The sequence below is a fragment of the Vombatus ursinus genome, unplaced genomic scaffold (genome assembly GCF_900497805.2).
Source record: "Vombatus ursinus unplaced genomic scaffold, bare-nosed wombat genome assembly UNPS02014813.1, whole genome shotgun sequence".
Taxonomy (NCBI): domain Eukaryota; kingdom Metazoa; phylum Chordata; class Mammalia; order Diprotodontia; family Vombatidae; genus Vombatus; species Vombatus ursinus.
The window spans coordinates 6,224,908-6,250,733 of NW_020954591.1; the positions used below are offsets into that span (position 1 = coordinate 6,224,908).

The window sequence follows — 25,826 nt, forward strand, 5'->3', positions numbered from 1 at the left end:
TGGGAATATTTGACCAAGCAGGAGTCCATTTACAAATTTAAGATTGTGGTTACTTTCTAGACAGAAGAAAGAGGGCTTGTGATGGACTGAATAATTATAAGTTTATTACTTGTGCCCTGCTGTACAATTCAGTAGGTTTGTTTTTAATCTTTGATTCATTTAAAACTCGGCAGCCTTTGTTACTGCACAGCAGGGTACTAAATAAGGGTCTTAACAGACACAGAAGGCAGAACAGTCAGGCCCACAAGGACATGGAGAGGCTGAGCAAACAAGTAGTCTGCTGCTGCCGTTGGCAGCAGGGGTAACTGGGGACAGACACCAACAACAGAGGACTTCCCTTTCAGCAAGTGTGGAGGATGGAGGAACTGCTCTAATGAACAGAGACTGGACCACATTTGAGTGCCTACTCAACCAGGCATGTGTACACTAAGTATAACTTGTTTTTCTTGCTGGAAGAGACAATATATAGGGTGAAGGAACACCTTTCTATTCTCCAGCATACCAAGGATGATGCAGCGTACCCTGGAGGATAAAAGAAAAGACCTTGAAAGAAAATAAGAAAAAAAAAACAACTAAAAAACAAAACACTAAATCAGATTTATGAGGATCAAGACCTTGAAAAGGAGGAAAAAATTATCCTATTTGTTGTTCCTTGCATATGACATTCCATTTCCCAATTGTGTGCCTTTGTATAGGCTTTTTATGGACCTGGAAAGAAATCCCTCCTCACCCCCATATTTTAGAATCCCTAGCTTCCTGCAAAGTTCTATTAAAGTACCACTTCCCAAATGAGGTCTTTCCTGATCCCCCAGTTGCTAGTGCCCTCTGAAATTACTTGTATTTACTCTGTATTTATATTTTGTATTTGCTAATATGTGTTCATGCAGAGATTATTTCATTTTTTGTCTCTGAATCCCTAGCACATAACATGGTACCAATAAATATTGATAATTAATAAATGATTGTTGAATGAATGAATGAAGAGCAAAAAAGGGAAAAACTTCCTTACCTTTGTCTCTTGGAGTCCCTAGCTCCCTTTTAATCTCATCTCAAGCACTATCTCCTACAAGAGGCCCTTCCTGCTGCCCTAGGTTATTAGTGTTCACTCACCTTTTGGAAAATGCTTTTCATTTATCTGTGTATGTGTTGTCTCTTCTCACCAACCACCATAGAATGGAAACTCCTTGAAGGCAAAGACTATTTATTTTTTGCTTTCCTCTCCCCAGCATCTAGAACAGTATCTGGCATATAATATTGAATAAGTCAAGTCAACAACTATTAACAACATCTATTCAGTACTTTACTATGTGCCAAGGACTGAAAGATAAGGTGTAATGGCACCAAGTAAAGAGATGTATCCTGGTGCTATGACTATTTGATGAGAGGTACAGAGTCTGACATATTTTGATTTAATATATAAAATTGGAGGATGTGCTATCTTCCTGAGGTATGTATTAAGATTGAGAAGGAAATATCCTGATGCCTGTCAAGCTTCTGAAACTTCAGTTGGATGATTCATCTAGGAACAAAAATACTACCAAGAAAAAAAAAAACTATAAAGAATCTCTAGAGATTATGAAGCAAGAAACTGAAGGACTTAAGGGAACAGTTGGTATTTGTTTTTCTGTTCTTCCAGATAAAAGTATAGAGAAAGTGGTATATAGAAAATTAATAACTAGCTAAGAAGATGAACAGAAATCACAGATCTGTGGGACAAAACAAAAAATAAGTGTGGTCTTAAAATTCCACCTTCCTTCATTTATTTATTTATTTTTGCTCCAGAACATAATCAATATTTGTATAGGTATTGTATGATAAAAGTGTACTCTTTAAGATTTCCATTGGAAAATTTCAATAAAACACCACACCTAGTTTTTCTTCTGCTAAATTTAAGTTCTGGAGAAATAAAGCAACACTTATTATTTTATTATCTTTTTGCATTTCATTTAACTTTTCCCATGAATATTTAGATGCTATAATATTTGGTGTGTAAAGATTTGATAATGATATTATTTTATTCTCTATATGGCCTTTATTTAAAATGCACTGCCCCTATTTGTAAATACTTTAATGTTGTCTTATCCAAAATCATGATTGCAATTCTTGCTTTTTTTGAAATTCATCTGATGTATGATAAATTTTATTTCAGCCCCTCAGTTTGTTTTCCATTTCTTAATTTTTTTAAGCATGCTGCTTACATGCAACAAATTTTTGAGTTCTATTTCCTAGTCTGTTTTGCAATTTGCTCTCATTTTGTAGTCAAGTTGAACCCATTAACATTAAAGGCTATAATTGCTAAGTTTGTTTTCCCCTAGTAAAATCCCATTATATTACTTTTTAAATGGAAAGGCAGTATAAGATACTTATAGCTTACTCTGCTTGAAAGAATATCATCCCAGTTTCCATCTTGATTTAGATATACCACTCTCCACTCTGCCTACCCCAGATCCCTGGATATTTTCTTTAAAAAATATATCAGAACTACAATCCACTCTTCCTATCTCTCCTTTCTCCTTCTCTCTAATACACACCATATAGCCCATAGGCAGATCCCTTCATTCTACTTTTACTGTTATTCTCTTTTTCATAATTCCCTTCTGACCAGCCCAGATAATAGTATGGTTCAAAATAAAAGCCTTGTACCTTCCTTGTAGCCTGTAAATATTAATTTCTCATATGCCAATTTCATGTTACTTTGACTTGGTTATCTTTGTAATGTCTCTGAGTCTGCCCATCAAAGCAGCCACACATATTTGGTTTTCTTAGTAAGAAGGCTTTAAAAGTATGTTATGTTTCTCATGGAGGAAAACATGCTCAGCTTTTCAGGCTATGCCATGTTGGTGTTCAAGATGATTTATTTTGCTTTTTAGGATATTCCATTCCAGCTTTGTCTTTCATTTCTAATTGTGCACGAATAGTCCTTTGTGATTCAAATTGCTATTCACTAATGTGAATTATCTACTCCTGGCTACTTACAAATTTTTTTCTTCAATTATGAAGTTCTGGAACTTGGAAAATCTATCCCTTTTCTGATGCTTACTACCTATGTGACCTTGGGCAAGTAACTTAACCTTCTTGATCCTTTTTTTCCTGATCTATTTGGTCTCTGAGTTTCCATTCATCGCTGTGGTATTTCTGAGTGAATTAAACTATGATGTTCCTTGACAATGTCTTATGGATTCTACCAGTCTATACTTAGTCATCTGTCACCAATGCATCTGGGAAATTTTCTTGTAAATTTCCCAAAATATAGTATTCAGGATTTTTGTTTCATTAGACTTTTCAAGGAGGTTAGTAATGTTTAAATTGCCTGACTGAGCTTTGCCTTTAAGGTCCTCTACTTTAGTTTGTAGAAACTCCAAGTTTTCTTCCAATTGAGCTCTCTTTTTATTTCATTATAATATATATATATATTGTTTCAACTCTGCGTTTTTGTGTTTGGACTCTGCCATTCTCTTTTTCAGCAATCCACTGCTTAAAAATCCTTCATAGATTTTCTGCTGTCCTAAACCTTCAGTAGGGGCAGCTAGATGGTACAAGTGGATAGAGCATTGGGCTTGGAATCAGGAAAACTCATCTTCATGAGTTCAAATCTGGCCTCAGACACTAGCTATGTGACACTGGTTAAATCCCTCAATCCTGTTTGCCTCAGTTTCCTCATATGTAAAAGGAGCTGGAGAAGGAAATGGCAAACCACTCTACTATCTCTGCCAAGAAAATCCCAACTAGGGTCATGAAGATTAGGACACAACTGAAATGACTCAACAGCAACAAACCTTCAACTCTTATTAGTCATTTTGAATTCCTCTTTAAGAGCTTTAAATTCCATCTAAATTTCAAGCTTTATTTCTTCCTTTACTTCTCTGGTGGAGTGTCTAATCCATTTTAGAGGTTCTTATAGTTGTTTCATTCACATTTCTGGAGGTCAAGTTGTTATTATATAATTCCTTTCCTCTAGATATTTCTCTTTGCTTTCCCTTTCCCTGTAGTAATTATTCATTAAAAAGAATGTAGCTAGGTATGCAGTGGGTAGAGCACTGGGCCTGGAATCAAGAAGACCCAAGTTAAAATCTGGCCTCAGACATTTATGAGTTGTGTGACCCTAGGCACTTAATTTGTCCCCTGTCTACCTCAAGTTCCTCAACTGTAAAATGGGGATAATAATCATATCTACCTTCCAGGTTGTCATGAGGATAAAATGAGATAATACTTGTAAAGCACTTTGCAAACCTTCATGTGCTATATAAGGGCTAGCTATTATTATATTGGGGTCTCTTTTGTGCTCATTTATTTCTTAAGCATCTACTGGTTTTTCTGCAAGGTTTTCCTTTTAATTAGTTTTTTTTAAACTTTCCCCTCTTTTTGATGTTGTCCCTTTATTTAGCACATTTCTTGCTATTTTGAAATGATAAAGGGAGATGAGATTAAACACGAACACTCAGTTAGCCATATCACCAAAAGTCCTAACATTCTTTATGTTCTCAGCAGACAACATACTGTCAATATAGGTTAATGTTAAAGGTATAATTGTGGGTGATCATAGTTTTCCCACATAGAAAATATAGCTCCAGATTGACTTTTGGATTGAAGAATCATCATAGTTTTGCTGGAACAAGCTGCTCTCCACTGTAGCCAAGGTACAGGTCAGGACACATCTCATTTCTTGGCTGTGTAGTCCATGTCTATATAAGGTACAAAGCTGACACACAACAGTCTGTTTAGTAAATACTTATTGAATGGAATTTTGATAAGAGAACTGAGATTAGGGTTTGTTGTTCTTCTTGGTGATTTTGGATGCAGAAAAACTATTGGTAAGAAATGAAGTCAAGTTCATAGCCTTGTAGAAAAAGGACAAAGTTAGAAGGTTCATGTCCACATTACAAAGCTAGAATCCAATTCTTGAATCATATAATTAGTAGTTTTTTACTTGCTTCAAATTATACAGAAGATCTAGGCATTGTAACTAATTCTAATCTTTATTACAATTAATTTTGAATTATAAATATTAACAATGTTACTTTCAAAACTATAATAACCTTAAGATAAACTAAATGTGTGTGGTTTTTTTTTTTAATTTCAGAGAAAGAATGTTTTTTTATTGTGAAAGGAGATCCAGAATTTGGTAATGGTGATAGGTCATAATATGGATAACTACAATTACCAAGCCAACCAAGAATAAAGACTGTTCAAGGTGCCACAATCTAATGGATGAAATTAATTGGAATGGAAACTAAGTTTGATGAAGAGAAGCAGGTACCCTCTTTTTCTGTGCTTGTCAAGAATCCAGGGCCATCAAAAGATGCAGAGAATGGAGGATCAGATAGTCACCTTGGGGTATCTATCATTTCCTGGGGATCTAAATCTCACCCAAAGGACCTTTGCTCTGTTCCACAGACACCAAAGCAAAATGAACCATCTTCATCATACGTTCAAGTGCCTGGCTACCTGAGTATTACTAATGAGCCTAAAAATCAAAATTTCTTTAGGGATTCACTATATCCTACTTCAACTAAAGCTGAAGATTATGTTTTCCCTCTCAAGATATGTCCCTCATTATATCTTCCAAATGAAAGATCTGATGGTAAACCAGAAATCATTCCTGAAATGTATGTCATTAAACAAAAACCCAGCACAATCACTTTTTCCAACAATGAATGTTTAACCCCTGCCATTGACAGTGACCTCCACATCTGCGGAATCATTGATACAGAAACTTCTTCATATGAATCTGTGGAGGAAGTAGAGGAGGGGGGTGATGAAGCTTTCCCACAGCTGCCACTCTTCGAGACATTTTTTAAAGACATTCAGACAAAAGAAATCCCCCATGACAAACAAAAGGCACTTGGATTTATGGAAGAGAAACATGCCTTTAATGAGGGTAGTTCCTGTGAACATTTGGGAATAGTACCAAACAAGAAGGAGAACAAAGAAAACTCAATCAGCAAGGTGGTAAGTTGAATTAATGTCTCATCATAATAGCAATGATTCTCATAATTATTTAGCTAATAGCTCATATACACTCTTGGTTTTTTTTGTTTGTTTGTTTGTTTTATACCCAAGTTCAGATGCATTTGAGCTTGATGTTATAACACAAGGTAGGGAATGAAAACAAGTTATTGGGTAATCTTTTACTATTGCATAAAGAATAAAAATGGATGATTAACTTTCAGGTAATGAACACATAATTCATTTAATTAAACAAAAATTTATTTATGTACCTACTATGTACAGGCAAATGAAATAATGACTCAATCAAGTTAAAATATTTCTTAAATTGGAAGTCAAAGGATTGTTGAACCATAGGGAGAGAACCATAGCCAAGGTTATACCTGATGAATTTATAGAGGATGAAATCATCTTGATTCCATGATATTCTCAGCATTCTTCAAGAAGGAACAGGGCAAAAAAATGGCGGAGGTCACCAAAGCTTGATGATTAGCAGGCCAGGAAAAATGGAAGGTTCAGCTGAGATAAGGTAGCTAGAATCATTTAAGTAGTGGTTGACGGACTCCAGGTTGACTATAGAAATAAAGAGAGTATGTGAGATGGACTAGAAGATTAAAAAGAGGCCAAAGGACCAGACGTCATGATGACAGGGAAGAGGAGGCTAAGCATGAATGGGAATGGTGAGAGAGAGGAAGGTGGAAGGATTGACAATGGTGGTCAAAGAGTTTAATTGATCTTGGATGGAGTGCAGTTTCATGAGTCTCTTCCTTGAGCTCTAGTCTTAGATCTCCAACTGCTTCTTGGACTTTTCCACCTAGATGCCTCAAAAGCCCTTCAAATTCAAAACATCCCAATCTGAATTTATTATCTCCCTCTAAGTCTTCCTTTCCTTACAATTTTCCTTTGTGTATTGATGGCACCTCCATCCTCCCAGTCACATAGGTTAGAAATCTCAGTCATCTTTAACTCTGACCCCTCAACCTCCCCAGCTAAAAATAATCAAATGTTAATTCTCTGTCAATTTTATCATCACAACATCCTTCACATAATTCTGTTTTTGTTCACTTAACACCAATTGTCAGTATCCTGAGTCAGCCTCTTATTACTTTTCAATTAAAATTTTGTGCCTAATTGGTCTCCAAGCCTGCAGTTTCTCCCCTTTTCTTCTCACAACTGTCAAAGCAATGTTCTTTATATACAGGTCTAACTATATCATTAGGCTATTTCAAAAACATCAGTGATTTCCTGTTTCCCAAACCATAGGCCCTACAGGATAAAACACAGATTCGTCCTCCTGGCATTTAAGACATACTACATTTATTATCCCCAACCAAAGAATCAGACATGACTGAAAAACAACTGAACGACAACAAACTTTTCCAGCTTCATTTCACATTGCTGTCCTCATGAATTTTGCATTCCAATCAGAGTGAACTACAAGCCATTCTCCAGAGTTTTTATGCCATCTCATAACTCCATGTATGTTTACAGGTTGTCTCAATAGGGTTGGAATGAACTTTGCTTTCATTTTCTCCTGGCAAAATCTTTCTTTGTCTTCAAGAATCAATTCCCATCCTACTTCTATGAAGCCTTCCATGATTTCCCCAGATGAAAGTGCTGTCTCCTTAGATTTTCCTAAAGTATTTTACATACATCTTTCCTTATCTTCATATACTTTACTTTGTGTTATACCTATCTCTGTATGTGTCATATCCCTACTAGTGTTATAAGCTTCCTGAGTGGAAAGGCCATGTCATTTTTAATCTTTGTATGTGCTGCACTGAGCCCAGTGCCATACACATTGAAGTTACTTAATAAATATTTATTGAAGTTATATACATAGTGAGGCTAAAGGTAGTAGTATGTCAGTCTGTGGTTGAAGTAAAGAAAAATGTCATAGGAGTTTGAGGAGGTTGAAGAATTGTGTGGTTAGGATGTTACAGAGGTCTTTAACATGAATATTACTATTATTATCTAGCCAGCTCTCAACTATGCTTCACATAGACCCTGGACATTTTGCCATAATGCTGCTTCATGCACATAGCTTCCTTCTCCCTCCAAATTTCTACCTTTTGCTCTAGTAATAATCAAATCAATAATGCTATTGCTACTGGAAAAGGTATGACAATGACAATCTTTGGTCCTTTAGCTGCAATCATGACTGCTGATTTCCCACTTCCAAAGTCCCACTTGTTGTCTCCTCCTATTAGAACAATAAGCTCCTTATGGATAGGGGCTGTCTCACCTTTATTTTGTATGCCCAGTATAATATCTGGCACATAACAGACACTTAATAAATGCTTGTTCAGTCATTCATTCATTTGGGTAGGTGGGGAGGCATCCAGACTGAAGAGAATACTATAAACCAAGGCATGAACACAGCATGTGTGGGTATCAGTGAGACAGGTGATTTGACTAGAAAGGAAGGGGTTTTGGGAGGAATAATGGAAGGTAAATTTGGATCAATAATGTATGGCCAAATTTGGGGTGTGATCTAGAAAAAGAGGAGAGTAGTTTGGACTTGATGTGGCAGGAAGTGAAATCTTTGACAAGAAAATAATCTTTATTCAATATGTGTTTTATTTAATTCAACATCATGTTTTCTGAGCCTCTAAAAAGATTGAGGGGGCAGTGGAATGTAGAATGGATAGGAGGGAGTAGAGTCAGATAGATCATGTAGGAGGCTATTATAGTAATCTAGGTATAAGGAGATGAGGACCAATGAAAGGAGAATGTTGTCAAGAAGAATGGAAAAGAAAGAGTAAATTCAAGAGGCAATTTTATTTTATTTTTAAGAAATGGTTTAAAAAAAAAGAAAGATTAGAACTTGGGAGTAAATCTTGTATGTGACATGAAGGAAAGTGAAGACTCAAAGATAATTCCAAGATTTCAATTCTAGAGACTGGACAAATGGTTCTACAGAATGGGGCACAGCAATTGGGAATGGGAACTGCTTTGGGAGAGAAGAGGATGGGTTCAATGCTGGATATGTCAAGTTTAAGGTGATAGCAAGACATCCAAAAAAAGATCTCCAGTAGAGTTAGAAATATGGGGGTTTATGAAAAAGGAGAATCCACATTTATGTGGGACATTAGGGTTTTTCATACATTCTCACAAAAACCCTGTGAAGTAGTATACCCCATTTTACAGCTGTTAAGTAGCTTGTTTAGGTTCTCATGACTAATAAGTGTCTGAGGCTGGATTTGAGCCAACTTTAAGACCCTTATGCTATTCACTACCCCACACTACCCCTCAATACCCCTCACAGGGAAAACTAACTTGTGCCTGTGGTCAAGGTGTCATACATCCCTTCTATTCAAAGACAGACTTTAGGTTCTAGAAGACTTACAATGAGAGATGTATAATTTTATCTTTGACTTGTTCAGAACATTGAAAGAAATATACCACGTCAGACAATATCACCAGTGCTCAGCAGTTCATTGGCATGCAAAGGGAAGCAGCTGGCAGGAGTCAGAATATCTGTGTTCCCTGACGGATTTTGCTGTGTCTCCTTATCAGGTAGTTATACCATGGCTATGCTCACCCGCTCCTAGTATATTATTATAGAACTGAATATCAATATCTAGCAGAAACACTACCTGAATCTTTATTGTGAATTCAATAGTCAGTCTGTATAAATACCAAGGTTGAATAATCCCCCTGACTTGCTGCTGCCACAAGCAAAGATGAAAGATTTCATTCATTCACTCATCTACTTATTCATTTGGCATTTTTGAGTATTTACTATGTATAAGGGCACAGTGCTAAATGCTACAAGACATACAAAGATAAATAAGACATGGATCTAACATTCAAAAATATCACAATCTTGTATAATACAACAAATCTTTATTAAGTGCCTGCCATAGGCAATGCATTGTGCTAGGTACTAATGGGAAGGAGGAAATACAAAGGTTAGATAATAGTAGCTTACATTTACATCATGCTATAAAGACCGTGAAGTGTTTTACATACATTATCTCATTTGACATATTATCTCATTGATAAATAAGAAAGAAGTTACAGTCTAATGGTGGAATGAGATACCCCCACAGGGAGTTTTATGTACATTATTTATGTACATCATTCAATATATCATCTCATTGACAGATAAGAAGGAGCTTGTAGCCTAGCAGGTGGATGAGATACTAGCACAAATAGCTATAAAATACAAGATTACATGAAATGGCAATATTTTACATGGTGACACATACACAAATAACTATGGGACAACAACAACAACAAAAAACCTGTGTTTTAAGACAGAAGCAAAATACTATAGGGATTCAGAGTATCATAGAATGGTTAGGGACCTAAGGCGTCATCTTCTACAACCCTCTCATTTTATAGACAAAGAAACTGATACTCTGAGACATGAAATGACTTAGAAGAGATCATTAGAATTGGATCAGTTCTGAACAACCAACTCTAGGGTTCTATGATCTGTACCCGAGGGGCACAGTGATAATGGCCAGTGCTCAGGACAAATGCAAAGGAGAAACTAAGCAACAATCAACCAGTTGGACCATAAGCATTTACTCTGCTACACGCCAGTGGAACAAAGAAATACAAAAAACAAAACAAAAAACCTTAGTCTTTGTTCTCAAGTTCACATTCTAGTGAAGGAAGACAACATGACAATAACTGCATATATACAATATATAAATTGTGATTGGAAGGCACTAGCAGCTGGGGGGATGGGAAAAGAGCTCTTAAAGAAGGAGGGATTTGAACTGAATCTTGAAGAAAGCCAGGGAAGCTACAAGGTGGTGATGAGGAGGAAGGGCATTCTTGGCATGAGGAAGAATCAGTACAAAATCCTGGAGTCAGAAGATGGAGTTTTGTGTGTGTAGAATAGCAAGTAGGACAGAATAGCCAGATAATGGTATTTGGAGGAGAGTAAAGTACAAGGGGCCACTAGGTGGTACAGTGGATAAAGCATCAGGTCTGGAGTCAGGAAGACTCTTCTTCCTGAGTTCAAATTTGCCCTCAAATCTGCTAGGTTTTTCTCAGTTTCTTCATCCGTAAAATGAGCTAGAGAAGGAAATGGCAAACCACCCCAGTATCTTTGCCAAGAAAACCCTAAATGGGGTCACGAAGACATAGATACAACTAAAAAACAACTGAACAACAAAAGTGTAAGAATCGAAAGGTAGAAAAGGGCCAGGTTATGAAGGGCTTTAAATGCTAAAGGATTTGATATTTGATCATGGAAGTCATATGAAATAATTGGAGTTTATTAAATAGTGGGAGAGGAGAAGGGAGGGGAGTTGTGTCAGACATACACTTTGGAAAAATGACCTAGACTACTGAGTGAAGGCAGGATTGGAAGCTAGAAACATGAGGCAAAAATAACAGTGAGAACATCATTGCAATAGACCAGGGTAGAGTTGATGGCCTAGGGTGGTTGCTGTGTGAGAGAAGAGAAGTAGATGTTTACAAGATATGTGGGTTGCAAAATCAGAAACAACAAGATTTGACAACTCTTGCTTTTGTTGGAAATACTAAAATTTACACTCATTACTCTGAATATTAGTTTGTTTATTCTCTACCATGTAGGCAACATAGTATAGTGGGAAAGGGACTGAATTTGGAGTCAGAATACCTGAATCCAAATCCTGACTCTGCCCCTTACTACCAAGGTGACCTCAGACAAAGTCCCTATAAGACTCAGTTTCTTCATCTCTAAAATGATGGTGTTTCACCATTTGACCTCAAAGAAGATCCCTTGCAATTCTAAATGTGTGATATTTAATATTTTTAAAATTACATTAAAATCCTGATAGATATTGAAGTAATTCTTCCTTTAAGGCACTTATATAGTTTTGAACTAGTCATTTAATACCTAAAGGGAAGGGAAGGGAAAAGTGTGCATGTGTATTATTAATATTCTCCCCATCTTCATTCTCTGAGTTTTCTCTGCCAAGAGCCAAATAAACTCCATCTTCATTCAACCAATTAGGAAGTATCTAATCTGCACAAAGGGTTGTTCTTGGACTAGAATATTCCCACTTTTAGATTTGTAAAACCTATTTCTCTGGAGGGGATAGTGGTTATTAGTAGTCATAAAAATGTATAAGACAGATTTACAGGAACCCTGAATTCCCTGGCTTAACATATCATTAGAATAATTCTGGACAAAAATAAGGTTCAAATGTATTTTTCATTCAAGCTGCTCTGAATTTGAATTATATGGTTAATAAATCTTTCTGGAATATAAGTTACCAAATCTCACCAGGGTGAAAAAGAGCTAAATTTAAATTCCGTAAATCATGGGAGACCCTATAAAATATGCCAAATAGACATCTTGCTACATTTATTGCATTCACTATTCACTTTCATGATTTGTATCTTGGCTCTTTCTGATTCATCCAATGGGCTCTAGACACTAGCTCCTGTTCAAATCATGAGCACTGACTGACAGGTTAGCAACCCTGAACCAACAGAGAAAAATCTCTCAACCAAGTCTGGATTCTATCACAATATAAATGAAATTGATGGTCCTTCATTGGTACCACTGTATAGCCCTTAAAAAAAAAAACAACCTGCTTTTTCTCCTTCCCTAAGTCAGGAATATTCAAGAAAAGTTTTGAACTTACAATTTTCTACCTTTAGTTAATAAATTGTCCTAACAATGCAGAACTTACAGAAAATATTGTAAATTGCATATTATACTAGTGAGGCTTCATCATCTTTCCAACAATTAGTTTATCTACTTAGTCAGGGGTGGGGAACCTGGAGCCTCAAGACCACGTTTAGCCCTTTGGTCCTCAAGTGTGGCCCTTTGACTAAATCTAAACTTCACAGAACAAATCCTTGGGACCTAGAGGGCGACACAAGGCCACAGGTTCTCCACCCCCAGCTAGTCAGTGGTGGTACCAGATATTTATGCTAGGACTCTCATAACAGTTTACTGTTGCCTCCTCAACACCAGGCAGCTAATTTTCATTTTTGTGTTGATTTCCAGTGAGCACCAAAATGGTACACTGAAAGGTGCCATAGAAAAAATTATCTTAATTAAAGGTATCATGTAGTAGAAGCATAAGAGACAATCAAAACTGACTTTGCTCAGAGTAAGGTGACAGGAGGATTGATGAGTTGACAGGTTTTACCTCATGTAAAATCTTATTCTTACACAGATAAATATTCTTCTTTTTAAAAAACTGAAATGGAGAAGTAAAATAAATTTTAAAACTATAATAACCTCATAAAATATTTTACTAAATATACCAATTATTAACAATGAAATCAATAACAAAAGCACAAATAATTATTTACGATATTTAAACTATGAGAAAGATCATAACTAGTCACCTTAAACCTGCAATGTAACTGCAGGTGACTTCTTTTCACTTCTGAGAACACCGTCCCATACTGTTCAATTACTCCTAGTTTCTTTGTTCTTAAAGATACAGTAACAATTTTCATAGCCTCTGCAGAAAAGGCTTTTGAAACAGGGGCTACATATGCATTTTAGATAACATGGACAATGAAAGTACAGCAATTAGAGAAATCAAAACGCTTCTGCCCCGTTGACTGTCCCAGCTTGTCTAGCCTCCAGAAACGGAGCAAGGCAAAACCGGAAATTAAAGTGTTCTTTCTTGCAGCAGGAGAATCTTCTCCCTGGGCGAAAAACACAGGGACAGGAAGGAGTTATTAGCGGGGTTGAGGCTGAGGTCCCTAATCACCCCGGCTGCAGGTCATTGTCTTGTCCACCTAGCTCACATTTTGCACCGTGCTCTAAACGTCCCGAGTCAGCTCGGATGTCCCTACTGTAGCTGTGTTATCATAGTTCCTATTGGTTCATGCTTGAAACGGTGTTCTCCGTTCATCTTCCTTCTTTTTCCCAGGTCATGGGCACACCCATGGAATTTGGGAATACTGGGTAAGCCCTCCGGGTCAGGCAGTAATCGTGGGGCCAAAAGCAGGTTACACTTACACGTAGCTTCAATTTGCCTCTCTGACGCTTTACCCTATTATTCCGAGTTCTGCCCCCAGGGCTCAGGAGAACCAGTCGAGTCTCTTTGACAAATGACAGTTTTCCAGACACTTGAAAACAGTTGGATTACTCTTACCATACACCTCCCTTGCTGCTGCAAGAAGCTGGAGGAAAACACGAAACTATAATAACTCGGCACACTGTAAATTTTCATTATCTGGTCTCTATTTTTATAATTAATTAATTTATTTTTAGTTTTCAACATTCATTTCCATAAGATTTTGAGTTTTACATTTTCTCCCCCTTCCTTTCCCCTCCCCCCCAAGGTGTGCAATCTGATATAGGCTCTACTTAACCTCATAAAATCTTAGAGTAGGAAGTTACCTTCCGATGCCATACACCATGTAGGAATCTACTACAAAACATCCCTGATAAGCAGCTGTTTGGTAATGTCTACTTGACCATTTCCAGTAATGAAGATCTCACTACCTCACAAAGTTAACCCATTCCAGTTTTGGACACCTCTTTTAAAGAAAAAAAAAACCCTCACTTACAGTGAATCAAAATCTCCCTCCTTGTAATATTAACTAGTTAAATGACCTTGCTTAAATTCATTTAATTTCTCTACACTTCCATTCCCTCATTTGTACAAGGCAGAGGGTTGGACAAGATCATCTCTGTGGTCTCCTGACTCACTGGTAATTCTATTTCTCTCTGACTGATATATAACAATTGGTCTTAGTTTTACCACCTAGGATCTAATGGAGAATCATTTACTTCCTATATACCAAGTATTATGCTCAAACACAAGGGATAAAAATTGAAAAATGAGACAGTCCTTGTGTTCGAGAAATTCACATTTTGATTACAGAAGATAACATATATAGAATGATTTGGCTTAAGACAAATGTGAAGCAGATGTGGTCCTTAGAGTATAAAGAGCATAGCAGATGATAAGGCCCAGTGGACTTTTAGGAGAAATGGCAGGGCAGATGGCCTTCCATCTGACAATGCTTTAAATTTGTGAAGACACCCAATGTCCCCAGATCTTCTCTTCTCTAGATTAAAAATCCCCATTTCCTTTAACTATACCAAACACAAAACAGCTTTGAGATTCCCTATGACCATCCTAGGTACACTATAATTTGTTATACTATAATTTTTCTGTGTGCCTTTTAAACTATGGAACCCAGAACTGATGTGTTCTGATCAATGTAGAATAGAGTGGTGCCTAATCTTCCTTGAACTGACACTTCATTTCTCTTAATGAAGTCTAAGATTGCAGTAGAGGTAATCTAGCCCAACCTGTGGTCCTCCACAGTCCACCCTTGAGAAGTAGCTCTCCAGTAGCCTAAAAAAGATATAGAGAAAGCCCTCTAGCAAATGGGAAAGACCGTCCATGGAGGATTCATAGAAGGACAAAGACAAATTACATGGTATTAAAAAAATCACAGATGGTTTGCCATCTACACCAATGGAGGGAGATGGTGTTGAGATCATGTATTCACTAAATTACTGAAGCGTAAGATGGCATCATCTTTTGTTGGCAGCCACATCACACTTAACTCCAGTGAGGTTATAGTGAAGTGAACTCCTAAGGGTTTTTGTAGGAAAAGAATTGTCAAGTTTTCTGTATCCTTGATTGTTTTTCCTTTTTTTTTAATATTATAAACTTAATCATAACAAACATGAACATTTCACTGTGCTCAGATGGCTAAAAAAGAGGATTTCATATGAAACTTCTTTTCGGTAGTTTTTTTGATGTATATTAAATTTAACAGAGTAGTAATAAAATAAATATAATGAAGCAGACCAATTCAGCACAGCAATCATGCCTGAAAATATGTCTTATTATATAACTCTAGTCCATTATCTCTAATTATAAGACATTTATTTCTATTCAATTTGACTTTGTCAGTTTCAGTATACCCCTCTAGCCCACTGAGATCTTTTTGAATCTTGACTCTCTTATCTAATGTATTAACTCTCAGTTTTGTGTCATCTGCAGATTTGACCATCTTGCTGTCTTTTAACCAAGTCATTGATAAAAATTCTGAACAAAGCAGAGCCAAGGACTCAACCCTATAGCTTTTCACCAATGATTCCCTCTCTTCTTTCCGGGATATTAAGCTATTCATTATTCAATACACTTTAACTGTAGTCCTTCAACTGGCTACTTATATACCTAACTACTTTATTACCCAGCCCACTTCACTCTCCTTTGTCCTTGCTAAAATTCAGATACAGAGTGTCTAAAGCATTTTCCTTATTGACCAGTCTAATAGTCTTATACAAAATAAAGTTAATTTGTCATAACTTCTTAGTGAATGTAAGCTGAGTCATGATAATCACCATTTCCCATTCTAAATGGAATTAAGGTAACTAATAATCCATTTTAGAATTTTCCTGGGAGTCAGAGCTCACTGGACTGTAATTTTCACAATATATCTTTTTGAAAAATCGAGACCCTTGTCCATCTCCAGTCTTCCAGTACTTTCTCCAGGATCCTTCAAAGTTAATGGAGAATCATCCCATAACCACATTTATAAGCTCTTTTAGGTATCTTGCAATATAATTTGTCTAGTCTTGGATATCTTTTGAAATAATCTGTTCATTTCCTGAGAAGGAAAGCAAGCGCTATAAAGTGTTGCAGTGTGTTATTATTAATCATCCACCAATGCCCCCAAGAAAACCCTAAATCATTTTTTTTGCTTACAGATTGCTTGGTGTCTGACCTTTTAAAAACAATTTGTATTTGAGAAAATATGTCAGAATACATTATTATTGCTCCCATTTAAAGCAATAGTATGTTAAGGCATTTCAACAGTTAAAAATTGCCAAGATTATCCCTCACCACCCTGTTGAGGAGGGTTAGTTATTTCAGCAACATGTAATTCATACTTATGCATCCCATGAAAGTAACTGAAGTATGGCTTTTGGGGGGCGTTGCCCAGTTGAAATTTGTGGAGCATATGTAAACACTTTAACATGAATACAACTTAGCCAGGTACTACCCCCCTCCCCACCCTATGAGTACCAAAGAAGGAAATTATATATATAAAGACAGACAGTGGCATATAGGAACAAATCTGAAGATTTGATCATCATGCTGAGTCTTTTATCCAAGTCACTGATAAAAATAATGAACATAACAGAATTAGGACTTAACCCTATAGCTTTCCATCAGTGACTCCCTCTGCTCCTTCCAGGATAATATTAAACTATTCATTATTCAATACTCATATTCAACTACATACCTTCAATTGGAAACCCAAATACTTAACTACTTTAATATCCCTTAGTGTGAGATGCTAGTTGCTAAGGGTACAAATAAGGACAAAATTTGTAGAGAAGTCATCTATGAATGCCTCCTCTCACTTTTATCTTAACATTTTGCCTGGCATCCCTCAGACATCAGCAGATGTGTGACATGAAAAAAAGAATGTCTAATGCTATTGTTATCTCCAGTAACTAGTAACAGTAGTGACTGTTATGAAGGCCCCTAAAGCATTAGGGGCCACAACAAGAGAGATTATCAATCTTAAAAATGCAAAAAGAGGTAGAGTGATGCTTAAGCTAAAAAAACTAGGAGAAAGACAATGTGTATAGGAAAGATTTGGATTAATCAAGGTCCTTCCTGCTAGATTGTCTAGGATAAAAGTCTCAAACAAGCTTAGAGTAAACATACTGTCAGTTAATAAGCAACTATGCATTAAATTTGGCAAATGCTAGATATAGGAAGGGGCCTACAAGCTAAGTCAAAATAGATGAATGCCTCTATAGCAGGAGTTCTTAATATTTTTTGTGCCATAGAATTCTCTGGCAGTCTAATAAAGTCTACAGACCCTTTCTCAGAATGTTTTTAAATAGAATTTCAAATGAAACTAATTAATGATGAAATACAGTTTTCAACGTAGAAAAAAAGTTAATGAACCCCAATTAAGAGCCCTGCTCTATATCCAGGCTAGAAACCTAAATAATACAGCAGGTTGGCATCCAAGTGAGAATCTTGTTAGAGCTGGTATCTATCTTGTCATCTATCTCAGAGACTGAGTGAGAGCAGGATAACCAATGCAATCCTGGGCTTCCAGGCTATAAACTTAATAAGGACAGAAACAGGCCAAGAAAAAGGGGTAGAGTCTTTCACATGAAAGAAAGATAAATACTAAAAAGTGAAAAATCTCTGTGGGTGGATAGTTCACACTTCTAAAATACTTGTGCAGTTGAAACTAGTCCTAAAATATGGCCAGCTGCAGGACTCAGTTGGTCAACAGGCATATATTAAGTGTCAAGTATGTGCCAGATAGCATGATAATTCCTGGGGATATCAAAAAAGGCAAAACACAGTTTCTGCTCTTGAGGAGCTGACAATCTCATGGGAGAGAAAACATGAAAACAACTATGTATATAGGATAAATTGAAGATAATGAATGGAGGGAAGTCAGTAAGATTGAGGAGGGCTAGAAAAGGCTTCTTGGAAAAGGTAGGATTTTAGTGGGACCTGAAGGAAGCCAGGGAATATAAAAGGCAGAGATGAGAAAAGAGATAATTCCAGAAATGGGGAGACAACCAGTGAAAATAATGGAATTAGGAGATGGAGTGTCTTGTGTGAGCAATAGCAAGGAGTCCATTGTCACCAGACTATAGAGTACACGGAGGGGAGTAAATTGTGAGAAAACTGTAGATAGGAAGGACCCAGGTTATTAAGAGCTTTAAAAGCCCAACAGAAGATTTTACTTGTGATCCTGGATGTAACAGGGAGCCACTTGAGTTTATTGAATAGGAAGGTGACAAGGTCAGACCTATGCTTTAGGAAGATCAGTTTGACAGCCGAGTGGAGGATAGACTGGAGTGAGGAGAGACCTGAGGCAGAGAGACAAATCTGCAGGGTATGGCAACAGTCCAGGCTGGGCCCACACCAGGGTGGTGGCAATGTCAAAAGAGAGAAAGTGGTGTATACAAAACATGTTACCAAGATAAATCACTTCAGGTCCAAGTTTTAGGAAGCAGGCAAGATGGGTAGTGACTTTGGGAGGTAACAGATGGGGGAGAAAAAGGAGATTCCACCAGTTGGTAATAAAAAGAAAAAAGCATGAGATAGTAACATACTGAAAACCTTTGTCACTAAGGGAGTGGGGCTGGATGCTCAGCAGCAATAATTCTTCCCCATTTACATCCCTTGTCTCCTTTCAAAAACCCTTTGAGCTCCATTTTGTGTTTTTATGACTTTTTCCCTTCAGGGCTAACCTTTATGATCATTTTAACTAATGTATCTTCCATTAAAGTCTCCCTTTCATACCTCATCATGATGTGAAGGTGACACTGGGTTCTCAAAGGTGAGCCAGTGAAATGTCAGCCATAAGCTCTAGCCAAGGTACAAAGGCTTCAAGTACAGGCACAGAGATAAGACTGAGTGTCTGCCTGCTAAGGAAGAGCCTAGCTAAATTCAGAGAGACTCTTCAGCCAAATATTGGATACCATGTGATATTTTTTTTTTTCAGCCACAACAACACACAAAAATCATCTTCTGAGGTTTAAAGGAATTTTAATCTGGATTGATGGAATGTGTACCTGCACTAATGGAATCATAGATCCTTGAAGGATTTACCTACATAAAAATGGGTGTGTATGTGGAGGAACATAGGCTTTTACATAGGTTTGAAACATGTAACTTTGACATTTTAATAGCCAAGGTTGTTGAGATGATAGAAACAATCTACAATGACATTTAAAGGCAAATTGAATTCCTTTTTACAACTGATATGGACTTCAATTTTCCTATCCACAAGAAACAGTTCATCTTCTCTCTCTCTGAGGCCGTGTTTCATTTGTCACAAGATTTGAAATGACTGTATTATGTAAAATTGTGTAATGTAGTTGTCATAAGCTTTAATAAATTTGTTTATAGATTCTACTTAGAGCTAGGCTCTGCCATGCCTACATTATAAATTATTGAAGTCTGAAAGTGCACAAGGACTTTATGGAGACTCTATATGATGAAAAAAAATGACAATATCAACCAGGATAATTAGACCGAGCTAGGAATGTTAAATGAGATTGGGGAAGCTATAAAATTAGGCCATATAGTAATAACGGGAAGCTTAAATTGCTCAGTCATACATGGATGTAATACTGAATCAGAGTTAGAAGTAAGAGTATTGGAGAGGACAAATGTCTGTTTCCTAAAAGGTGGCTCAAATAACTCAGGAAAAAATAGGCAAAAGAGATCATAAACAACCCAATCTCAGAAAAGAAACTGAACAAGCCTAAATGAACTGTAAAGTAGAACAAAAAACAAAAAACCTAATCCAGGTGCTATAGATTTACAAATGAATTCCACTAAACAATTAAGGAGCAATTAATTCATATATATATATATTATTTTAAATAATAGGAAAGGAAGAGCTCTACCAAATATTTTTTAATGTGACAAATATGGTACTGATACCAAAACCAGGATGAAACATGTAAAGACACATATAAACCAGTATAACAAATAAAAATTAAAGGAGAAATCTAAAATAAAATTTTAGCAAGGAGCTATAGCTACACATCCAAAATATGCAGTATAGCCAAGATGGATTTATATCAGGAATGCAAGGAGAGTTGAACATCAGGAAAGCTATTAATATAATTATTCATGTAAATAACACAAATCACATATCAACAGATGAAAAAAAGACTTGACAAAATGCACTTATTTACATTAGCAAAAATGTCTAAATGCATAAGTGTGAAAAGGCTTTTTAGTGATCAAAAGATGGAATTGAGAAAGGTTACTTCTGAGCTCAACCCTCCTAAGAAACCACTCAGCAAAGACAAAAAAAATCATGCCAGTTGAAGCAATGATTAATAAAGCCAAACGGAATACTGATAAGCTCCACCATTAAATCCAGGACTTCACAAGATAACCAGAAACCTGTAGGTATGCTGTTTGGGGGCACTTAGGGAGGGCCTGAAACCAATGGTCCAAGTAAGGGACAGAGAATATCACAGAAAACTAAATGGACAATTCTGATTACATAAAACTTAAGAAATTTTTACACAAACCAAGCCAATGTAACTAAGATTAAAAGAGAAACAATTAAGTGGGGGAAAATCTTTGCAGCAAATTTTTCTGAAAAAGTTTCTCATTTTCAAGATACATAATTGACTCAAATTTACAAGAAAAAGAGCTATTCTCCAACTGATAAATGGTCATAGGATATGAACAGGCTAGCCTCAAAGGGAGACACTTAAGCTCTCAACAGTCATGTGGAAAAAAAAATTCCAAATCACAAATAGGGAAGAAGAAGAGGAAAAGAATAAGCATTTATTTAGGGCCTACTATGTGCCAGGAACTATACTAAGAACTTTTTACAAATATTATCTCATTCAATTCTTTCAACAACCCTGTGAGGTAGGTGATGTTTTTATCCTCATTTTATAGTTAAAAATCTAAGGTAAAACTAAGTGTCTTACCCAGGGTCACACAATTTATAAGTATCTAAGGTGGCATTTGAGCTCATCTTCCTCACTCCAGACCCAGCACTCTGTCCATTGTACCACCTAAATGCCTCTGCAATAATTATTGTCCAATAGACAATGCAAAGTAAGGCAACTCACAGGTTGAAAGCATGCATATCCTTTGAACCAGTGATAGTACTATTGGGCTTATGTCCCAAAGAAATCAAAGAGAAAAGAAAAGGACCCATATGTACAAAAATATAAGCAAAGAAATAGAATTGAGAAATACCACTGCCTGTAGAGTTCCCAGGTAGAGAAAAATGAAAATGAAAGTAACTTCAGTTGTACAATTCAGAGAGACAGTCTTTAGGTACATGTGACAATAGATTTTGTCATCACTTGTTTTATTGATTCTAGTGTACATTATATGTCAACTCTAAAGAAAATTAAGACATAACCTTAGACCAATGTAGCCACTTGTATACACCACAGTAATGACACTTAAAATCAAACACCATGGGTTCCATAGCTTCAACTACACTCAACTAACTGGCAATAGATAAATGATAGATAAATAAATAGATAGATTGATTGATTGATTGATTTGGTAGTGGTTATTGTTAACCACAATTTTAATATATGCCCATTAGGAATTCCTTCTCAATATTTTGGTTTATAACCTCTTCTTAAGTTTACTAAAGAAATATCTGTTACATGACTATATAGTATCTTATTTTTTCATTCAATACCCTTTTGCAAGAAGCCTTTCTCGAACTATTTCAATACCAACGCCTTCCCTTTGAGATTATTTTCAATTTACCCTGTATACATCTTGTATGTAAACAGTTTTGTGTGTTTTCTTCACCATTAAATGTGAGATCCTTGAGAGGGAAGACTATTTTTGCCTTTCTTTGTATCCCCAGTACTTACCACAGTGCCTGGCACATAATATGAACTTAAATGCTTCTTGACTTGACCCGACTTGGCTTAGCCAATATTTGAAATATCTTCCCATGGGAAAACAGCACATTAGTGCATTATTGGTGGACCTGTGGATCAGTACAACCATTCTGGAAAGCAATTTGGAATTATACACAAAAAGTTACTAAACATTGTATGCCCTTTGACCCAGCCATACTATTGCTAGGTCTATACCCAAAAAAGAACAAAGAAAGAGAAAAAAGCACTTTACATGTAAAAATATTTATATCAGACCTTTTTTTGTGGTAGCAAAATACTGGAAACTAAGAAGATATCCAACGATTGAGGAATAACTAAATAAGTTGTATATGAATGCGATGGAATACTTTTGTGCTATGAGAAATAAGGAACTAGACATGGAAAGACATGGAAAGATTTATATGAACTGATGCAAAGTGAAATGAGCAGAAACAGAATAATACTATGACATATTATAAAAGTGAATAATTGTGAGAATGTTTATAAATTAATGAAGAATGAAATGAGTAGAACCAGGAGAATAATGTATATAACAGTATCGTAAAAACAAATTATCTTTGAAAGCTGTATGAATTTTGTTCAATACAATGGCCATTCCTGATTCCAAAAGACCAATGGTAAAACATGCTATCCATTTCAGAAAGGCTACGGATTCAGGGTATGGAATGAGTTGTTATTGTTGTTGTTGTTCAGTTGTTTAGTCATGTCCCACTCTTCATGACCCCATAGACCATAGCACACCAGGCCCTTCTACCCTCCTCTATCTCTCAAAGTCTGTCCAAGTTCATGTTCATTGTTTCCATGACACTATCTACCTATCTCATCCTCTGCCATTCCCTTCTCCTTTTACCTTCAATCTTTCCCAATGTCAGGGCCTTTTCCAATGAGTCCCATCTTCTCATTATATAGCCAAAGTATTTAAGTTTTAGCTTCAGCATTTGACCTTCCAGTGAATAGCCTGAATTAATTTCTTTAAGTATTGACTGATTTGATCTCTTTGCTGTTCAAGGGATTCTCAAAAGTCTTCCCTAGCACCACAATGTAAAAGCATTGATTCTGCAGTGCTCAGCTTTCCTTATAGTCTAATTCTCACAGTCATACATTGCTACTGGAAAAACCACAGCTTTAACTATATGGACCTTTATTAGCAAGGTATTCTGCTTTTTAGTATGCTGTCCAGATCTGTCATAGCTTTCCTTCCAAAGAACAAGTGTCTTTTAATTTCATGGCTGCAGTCATCATCTGCAGTGATCTTTGAGGCCAAGAATATAAAATCTGACATTGCTTCCATTTCTTTTCTATCTATTTGCCAGGAAGTAATGGAACCAGTTGCCAAGATCTTATTGTTGTTTTTTTTTTTATGTTAAGCTTCAAGCTAGCTTTTACACTCCTCTTTCACCCTCACGCAGAGACTTAATTCTTCTTTACTTTCTTCTATCCAAGTGACATATCTGAGATTGTTGATATTCCTCCCAGTAATTTTACTTCTAGCTTTTGATTCATCCATTCTGGCATTTTGCATGATGTTCCCTGCATATAAATAAAATAAATAAGGTGACAATACACAGCCTTGTCTTACTCCTTTTCCAATCTTAAACCAATCAGTTGTTCTATGTTCAGTTCTACCTGCTGCTTCTTGATCTGCATACAGGTTCCTCAGGAGACAAGTAAGATGATCTGCTACTCCCATCTCTTTGAGGACTTGCCACATGTTGTAATCCACACGGTCAAAGGCTTTATTGTAGTCAATGAAGCAGAAGTAGATATTTTTCTGGAACTCCCTTGCTTTCTCCATAATCCAGTGAATGTTGGCAATTTGGTGTCTAGTTCCTCTGCCTTTTCGAAAACCAGTCTGCTCTTCTAGTAATTCTTGGTTCACATATTGCTGAAGTCTAACTTGCAGAATCTTAAGCATAACCTTGCTAGTCTGTGTAACAAATGCAATTATTTGGTAATTAGAACACTCCTTGGCATTGTTCTTCTTTAGGATTGTGATATAAACTGATATTTTCCCAAATCAGTGGCCACTACTGAGTTTTCCAAATCTGCTGGCATATTGAGTGCAGCACTTTAACAGTATCATCTTTTAGAATTTTAAATAGCTCAGCTGGAATTCCATGACCTCCACTAGACTTACTGTTAGCAATGCTTTGTTAGGCTCACTTTACTTCATTCCCCAAGTTGTCTGGCTCTAGATAACCACAGTAACCACATCTTCATGGTTATCAGTGACATAAAGATCTTTTTTTTTTTTTTGCATAGTTCATCTTAATATCTTCTGCTTCTGTTAATCCCTGCCATTTTTGTTTTTTATCATGCCAATTTGTTCATGAAACATTCTCTTTATATTTCTTATTTTCTTGAAGAGATCTCCTGCCTTTCTCATTCTACTGTTTTCTTCTATTTCTTTTTAATTTCTTTTTCTATGTCATTTAAGAAACCCTCTTATCTTTTCTTCCTATCCTCTGGAATTCTGCATTCAGTAGGATATATCTGTTCCTTTCTCCCTTACCTTCTGTTTTCCTTCTTTCTTCAGCTATTTGTAAAGCCTCATCAGACAGCCACTTTGCTTTCTTGTGCTTCTTTTTCTTTGGAATGTTTTTTGTTGAACCTCTGTCCATAGTTTTGGTACAATGATCCATGCTATTCAACATTTTTATAAATGATATGGGGGAGAGACTTATATGTTCAAATGTGGCACCAGGTTTGAGGCCTCTCTTGTTTTGTTGTGTTTCTAGAGGGCTTGGCATTACTGTAAAGAATAGCTCTTTCTTGAGATTTCTTCTGTGGTTGGTTTTGGGGATAGCTATAATTTTTCAATCCTTATCCTTCTTAACTTTGCTGCAGCCTTTGACATGGCTGATCACCCTCTTCTTCTTGATATTCTCTTCTCTCTAGGTTTCCTTGACACTGCTCTATCCTGGTTCTCCTTTTACTTGTCAAACTTCTCAGTCTCTTTTGCTGGATCTTCATCCAGGTCACCCCTGCTAACCATAGGTGTCCCCTAGAACTCTATCCTGGGCCCTCTTCTCTTTCTCCTCTATAGTATTTCACTTGGTGATCTTGTTAGCTCCCATGGATTCAATGATCATATATCTGCTGATGACCCTAATCATCCAGCCCTAACCTCTCTCCAAAGTTCCAGATTCACATCTCCAACTGCCTACCCATAGTTCTTCATAGTAAGTTTAAAGTCTAAATAAATCATATACACTGATTCCACATTTTATATTTTTTGAAGAATTATAACAGATTAATCAAATATAGTTTTCCTTTATGTGAGTAGCATGGTATATTAAGAAGATATATCCATTTGTGGAAGTCCACAAGCTTGTGCAGGGACATCTCAGTATGCAGTATGGGCAAGGAGATCGGTGAGATTGGTATTTATACAAGTTTTTGCTGCAGCAAGTAGGTTGTAATCATTGAAAGTGCTATACAGCTTCTCAAATACAATCTATCTGGATTTCCTACTCAATTTCAGGTCTACTTACTGTCCATCTATAATGCTTGTCTAAGACATATGAATACCGGT

General features: G+C 36.4%; 1 protein-coding gene across 1 annotated transcript in view; it reads left to right on the forward strand.

The window, feature by feature from the left end:
• The window catches only part of STARD13 (StAR related lipid transfer domain containing 13), a 708,719-nt gene that overhangs the window by 142,642 nt on the left and 540,251 nt on the right, over positions 1-25,826 (forward strand). The window contains exon 2 of the mRNA XM_027877625.1: positions 5,081-5,949. Within this exon, the coding sequence (XP_027733426.1) occupies positions 5,209-5,949 (741 nt within the window). The 5' untranslated portion in view covers positions 5,081-5,208. The remainder of the gene's footprint in view (positions 1-5,080; positions 5,950-25,826) is intronic.